This window comes from Nanorana parkeri, unplaced genomic scaffold (genome assembly GCF_000935625.1).
Source record: "Nanorana parkeri isolate BGI_ZX_2015 unplaced genomic scaffold, ASM93562v1 scaffold13, whole genome shotgun sequence".
NCBI classification, from domain to species: Eukaryota; Metazoa; Chordata; class Amphibia; order Anura; family Dicroglossidae; genus Nanorana; species Nanorana parkeri.
In genome coordinates, this window is record NW_017306281.1 from 1766155 (window position 1) to 1772954 (window position 6800).

The 6800-nt window shown below is 42.7% G+C and overlaps 1 protein-coding gene across 2 annotated transcripts in view; it reads left to right on the forward strand.

The window, feature by feature from the left end:
- CDK2AP1 (cyclin dependent kinase 2 associated protein 1) overlaps positions 1 to 6800 on the forward strand; it is a 10294-nt gene that overhangs the window by 1670 nt on the left and 1824 nt on the right. Inside the window, exons 2-3 of one of the 2 annotated variants that reach the window (XM_018557168.1) lie at positions 1143 to 1240; positions 4013 to 4139. In XM_018557168.1, coding sequence (XP_018412670.1) covers positions 1143 to 1240; positions 4013 to 4139 — 225 coding nt within the window. The remainder of the gene's footprint in view (positions 1 to 1142; positions 1241 to 4012; positions 4140 to 6800) is intronic. The other variant, XM_018557176.1, reaches the window with a different exon arrangement.

The window sequence follows — 6800 nt, forward strand, 5'->3', positions numbered from 1 at the left end:
ATGCTACAACTCCTAGCTTGGAAGTGTCTGCTTTGATGTGGATGTTGTACATGGTTTATTCACAAGTAGAAAGGTCTACTTTCAATCCTGCTATGTCATAATAAACAACAAGAGTAGCTTTCTAGCTTTCTCCAGATTTCTCAATGATATCATCATGCTGACCTTAGTAATGTATACACGGAGGTAGTAACAATTATTACTTACCATATTTAAGGGCATTGATTCAGAAAACCTGCTCTGACCTTGACTACTGTTACATCTCTTGGATTCCGCCCCCTTCATATTGTCCACTCATGGAAGCAGACATGTCCCTGGATATTGATCCTTCAAATGTCTGCCTATATTGGCTATCACTAGACTAAGCATGTTTGTATGCAAGGTCCTTCTCCAGGTATCGCGTGTTCCCCAACTCTATGCTTTTTCATAACTAAGGATGGGCCATATACAGATTGAATTTCCTATATTTCTGAGGGTGGTCCAGGGTTGACAAATCTTGATTTTTAAATTGACTTTTGTAGATGGAAAAAATGTTGGCCAATCAGCCAAAAGCCTCAGGGCAGATTCCTCCATCCATGCTCTTTGGGGTATGCATGTTGATATAGTGGAGCTACTCTGAGCTGAGCTATGTTGGGATCAGTGGCCTCCTCAGCTGCTTATTAGATAGAGAGTATGGGTTATTATGACCACATTGTATGGTACTCCAAGGCCCCGTTTTAGTAAGGAATGGTAAACCACATTTAAGCATTGTCTGACACATATTGTGACTCCGTTACACATTACAATTGAGGTGTACATAGAAGCATTAGGGTACAGTTTGGATCCATCCTTTGTTAATACAGTAGATGCAGTGGCAGGAATATACATTTTCATGCAATTTTGCACATCACGGCTTCCAAAACATAAAACTACAGTATGCAAAAGCTTTGAAGATGAACAAAACATTCTAATTCAACTAGTTTGTCCATTGACCTTTGCTTGTTATGGATATGTCTCCAGGCCTATTGGCTAAGTGGTTGTTTATTGCTATTACATGGAAACCATGGCCCATTGTTGAAATTGAATAGACTGTTTGTTTTCATTTGTTCTACATGGCATGTACAGTTCTTTTTTACTGTGTTATTGTTATTTTTTTTTTTCAACAGCTGTAAGTGCACATTCTCCCTCTACTAGCATAGCATCATCTGCACAATACAGACAGTTGGTGAATGACTTTGGACCCCCATCCTTGGGATATACTCAGGTAATACTGAAAATTGAGTCATATTAAACATGTAAAGTGCAACTGCAAAGAATGTATGCATGTCAGTTTTGATTGGAGTGGGAAAGGGTTAGAACACCATCATGTTTTATTGTGGCTCTGCTGAGGAAATTTGAACCGATTTCAGGTAGGAAGTGGGGCCAAATCTCACAGGAAAAATAGGGAAGCAGCAAATAAACTACAAATATTTTGTCATTGAATAAGTCATTGAATATTATTATTATAAAGGATTTATATAGCTCCAACAGTTTGCGCAGCGCTTTACAATATAAGGAAGATATTACAATACAATACGGTAAGGAGGGCCCTGCCCCTGAGGGCGTACAATCTAAAAGGTAGGGGCCAGTGATACATGAGGCGGTAGCTGTATGGGGATGAATTGTTTGAGAAAGAGTTCTCTGTTTATGTTCCTGTTGAACAAATTTACCCTTTACTGCCCTTGTGGTCTCCAGACAGGAAGTGAGATGAAATCTTCTTCACAAATGTGATACAGTCAGCAATAATAGCCTGACAATAAATCTAACTCTTCTCTGCCCCTTCCACCTTGCAATTGGCCAGTGATGCTGCTCCGTCATATTTATCAGCCAATTGCAGGGTCTGGGGGAACACGGCAGCTCACAAATAAGTTTTCAAGATCTGCAAATGTGTAATAGAGCATTTTGTATTCAAGGCTTTTGGGGGCCTTGAAGGAATACTAAAGCTGCACAAAGGTGCCCGCTATACACATTTGCTGGCAGTTTAGAAGCATTGATGTAAGTACATACACTTTATAAGACGTTCTCTTTTAATTAGACCACACAAGCTAAAATACCTGCATATACTTGAAATATTTGGCACCAGATATGAAGCTGCCTTAAGGCAAAACAGTTCTTGTTGTTAAATAGTCAAATTTAAAGCTGCATTCCAGGCTATCCCAAGAGTGCTGCATCCAGTCCCCTTACTCTGCATCATGGTTATTTGCCACAAGAGGCATGATTAAACTTAAAAGCCAATCGCAGTAAGCACTTTTAGTGTAATGAAGGATTAGAACCTCCTGTCAGGTTTTTATGGATGTCTTTGTTGGGTGATTTTGTTCCCCCTTTCTAATTATTTGATATGTATTAGAACAGGAAGGGCAAATCTCTATAATGGAGACACATACAGCTCTGCAGACAATACTGTTAGTAGAAGATTTTAGGGTTAGAGCATCTTTCAGGTTTTATTGCTGCCTGTGCCTCCATTGGAGAGATTTGCCTTCAGACAGAAAGCGGAGAAAACTCTCCAGCAGGAAAACAGCAATAACAATGTGACTGGAAAACCTGACCTTCCACCTTCTATCTACAACTTCAAAAAAGTTAGGGTTTAGCCCTCGTTCACACCTGAACGTTTTGTAACGCGTTCTACGCTCGACGAACACTCTACAAAGCGCTCAAACATCTAAATCCCATTGTATTCAATGGGTCTGGTTCACACCTTGGCGTATTTCAGCCCGTCCCTAACGTGCTACAAAACGGCCCACGCCTGAAAAGGTACATGTACTACTTTGGGCCGTTTTTGTTGCGCGTTTCCATTGGGATACAGCCAAGTAGCCCTCGGAAACGCGCGTTTGTTGCGCAATTTTTTTACCACGAATTGCGGTAAAAAAAACGCGCGACAGACGCGCATATGCAATACGCCTAGGTGTGAACCAGGGCTAAAGTCCAGGTCGTGTGGTGTCCTGCACCCAGTTTATATTAGAGACTATGTTGGCAGGGAGGAGGAAAGAGATGGCAATCGTATGTACTATAACTTCTTAGGAAATCAGATGCCAATACTCATTGCAGCAGGGCCACCTTCATTGGGATTGGGCATTACTTTGGCCTGTGTGGGACAGTAAATAGCACTGTGTAGCATAACTGATATCACTTATTCATAGCACAGTAAAGCTTTTTGTGGGTTCAGTGTGAGTGTACATGGTTGCACGTAATGGCTGATGACAAAATCCTCGAGTCCAAGAAAAACAGGGGATGTATCCACCAGTGACCACCAGACCTCAGATTGGGTTCCTCATAGACCCTGGTGGTGGTGTGTACTCCCGATTCTGCATCACAAACAGCTGAGGGAGATCTGTAACTGCAGCAGAGCCATGCAAGTTGACCTATTTTTGCCAGAGTTCAGCTTCAATACTCCTATACTGCAAAAGTCAGACATATGCATTAGTCTAGAACAGTGGTTCTCAACCTGCGTAACCTCAGGACCCACATTTGTCCTCTGTCATTAAGTCGCGACTCAAGTTGCAATGGAACGCACGGCAGTGTGGGCTGCTGTGTTGTGATGGAGTTCCATCCATATGTGCATTGCTGGTACAGCTCCCATGCGTGCCTGTAGAGGTGCCGGGAGCCAGAATGTGATGTCATGCCAGTCCAAGTATTCTACAGGACATGTGAGGAAGCTATAAGCAATGCACGTATGGATGGATCTCCCTCGCGGCCATACCCCCAACCCACCCCACCTCAAGTTGACACTCGGCACCGGGCAGCATATTTTGAATGGCTGCTTGGTGTAAGAATAGACGGTGCTGCACTAGGGGGAGGCTGAGGAGCCTCTCACCTAGAAAAGTGGAAGGTATGCAGCGACCCACTAAACATGGGGTTGTGACCCACTTTTGGGTCACGACCCACCAGTTGAGAACCAAGGGTCTAGAAGATGTGATAAAAGCTGAATATATTTTATTGTAATGCAAATGTAATCAAAGTGTTGGGATCTCTTTTTGTAATGACTACCTACTGTTTTTAGAGTACAACCAGCAATCAGGTGCCCCAAAGCAAGTATGCAGAACTTCTTGTCATCATAGAAGAGCTGGGTAAAGAAATTAGACCAACCTATGCAGGCAGTAAAAGTGCAATGGAGAGACTAAAAAGAGGTAAGGTTGTGTATTATTGACACACACATATATTATGCCGTTATGTTTTTATCACATAAATAATGCTCTGTCCTCGCTACACATAACCTGTGGTCTGTGTGTAAAAGATGCAGATACAGTGGCAGCTTACGAGTACAGAGGGAAACAAGTCCAGTCCTACTAGCGATGCTGCCTAAAAGGAATGTAGGATTCCTTCCTCATAAAAATGTCAGATAGTAATGGCTTCCTCTTCCTCAATCCCTAAAATGGAGTCTGAACTCCCATGATGCATTTGTTCTTCCCTTTTTAAGCTAAGGAATTATGGGAGTTTTTATCAAAGTAAAACCAGTCTGAAGCTCATATATACAGAGATATTTTCTGCTGGCTCTACTGGCCAAATTTGATACTGCAGGTAGATAGGCTTAAAAGAGAACTATGTTCTCTTTAGGTTAACAGGAAAGACATATAATATGTCCTCATGTGACCCAAAACCCAGCATATAGCGGGCCATTGCCCGCTACATGCTGCAGGGGTGTGGAATTTTTTTTTTAAAACTACTTGTCCAAGTGCTAAAGTGGGGGCCATATCTACTTGTCCTTCATGACAATCTACTTGTCCCAATAAATAAAAATAGTTTTAATGAAAACTAAAGATGCACCAATACTGTTTCTTTGGTATCGAGTACAAGTACCGATTTTTTTTTTTGCTTTCGGATCTCGCCGACACTGAATACTAATACCAGTGCTTCCGCTGGCATGGAGCAGGCTTCCCTGGTAATCAGGAAACCGGGCAGCAGGTAATGACATGCCGCCCAGGTTCCCGATTGCCACCGAAGCCGGCTCCATGTTGTTTGGCCTGCTTGGTTGTGATTGGCCGGGAAACCTGCTTTCCCGGGAAACTGTCTCGATGCGGATTGACCAGGAAGCCGGCTTTCCAGCCAATCAGCAAGGAGCCGGCTTCCTGGCCAATCAGAAAACCAGGAGGCGTGTCATTACTTGCCGCACGGCTTCCTGATTGCACGAGAAGCTGGCTCCATGTTCCCCTACGGCACTGCCAGTCAGAGGAAATTTTCATCTGGCCGTAAGTTCCAATATCGGGGAAGGTATCGGAGCATTTGGGTGAGTACAAGTGCTCGCCCAAATACTCTGTATCGGCACTGATACTAGTATCGGTGCACCCCTAATCAAAACATATTTTACTGTTTTACTTCTCACTGGTCAGCACAGTCATCTGACCACGTTGACCAATGAGTGCTTGCACTTTGTGAGCAAAATTCAAAATGCATAGGGGAGGACTGCACTGGACAGCAGTACGGGGGACAGATAGTACACCCATACTGGCGGAGGGGAGGGATTGTTCGCCGAAAGGTAAGTATAGCCAGGGGGGTGGCGGTTTGGGGGAGAGGGGGCCCTATTTCATCGGGTAATTTTTATTCATATTACCTGGGAAAATGAACACACCCTTTAATACACATTGTGTGTGTGTAAGAGAATTCTGGCTACCACCATGGAATGGCAGCTGCAATCTCAAAGCACATGCAGAATGTCCTATGCCTGCGTTCATATGCATGCAGATGGCGTTTCATTTTTATTTTTTACTTTTAAAAAAAATCTTTATATATTTTATTATTTTTTTAAATTTGTATTTATTTACTTTTTCCACTTAATGTTCTTCCTATCATATAGGGGATTAAAATCCCTTATGTGATAGTTTGGAGGTGACAGGTTCTCTTTATGGAACCTGCCCTCCAACACAGAACAGCTGTTCTGTGTAGTTCCTGACAGCCGAGACAGGTGGCGCTGTGATTACAGCACCACGGTCTCGGAGAACACACAGAGAGCCCGTAGAGCACACGTTCTTCGTCTGCTCTACGGGCTCTATGGTTGTGCTGTAGTTTTTGGGGTCCCCCAGGAGAGCGGGGGACCCCGAAAACTACGACGGGGGGTGTGGGCAGAAACGCGGCTCCACAATGTACATTCAGCTCTGCTTGTCCGGAGCCGGGCTAAATGTACATAAAAACTACTCGCCCGGCGCCCGAAACTGCATGTCCCGGACGTCAGGCGATAGGAATTCCACACCCCTGATGCTGACAGCTGCAGCCGGGACGGATACTGACCTTATTGTGTATATATATTTCAGTTTTGTATTTATTTGTTGGAGGTAAACTTTAGAGAGTGGATTCCTCTTTCAAAAAAATTAAAACCACCCATACTGCCTACTAGGTTTTACGTTTTTTTTTTAATTTCAGAATTTATGGGTGAATGATGCACATAATAAGGCATTTTGTATGCAATTTGCTGCCTGTGATATAAAGTATTATTTCCAATAAAAAAACAGAATAGGTTGGAGTGAAATATTTGGCATGAAACATCAGGCAATAGTAGTATACATTTTGTCCTTGAAGTTGTTTTCATTCCATTGGATTTTGTAGCTCCCTAAAACAAATGTACCGACTATTCCTGTTCACTCTTGAAACTGTTGATGAAAGTGCTGTTTTTTAGAAATACGAGAGCAGGAAGGTTTTGCAGAAGAGGTGGTGTATCACAGAAAAATGAATAGACTTCTTAGGAGCCCACAACACACATTACAATAATTTAAAATAGTTGCATTTAATATTCCATAGATTAAAATCAGTGTTACATTACAGCAAAGTCCACCATCATTATGTATATGACATTATTT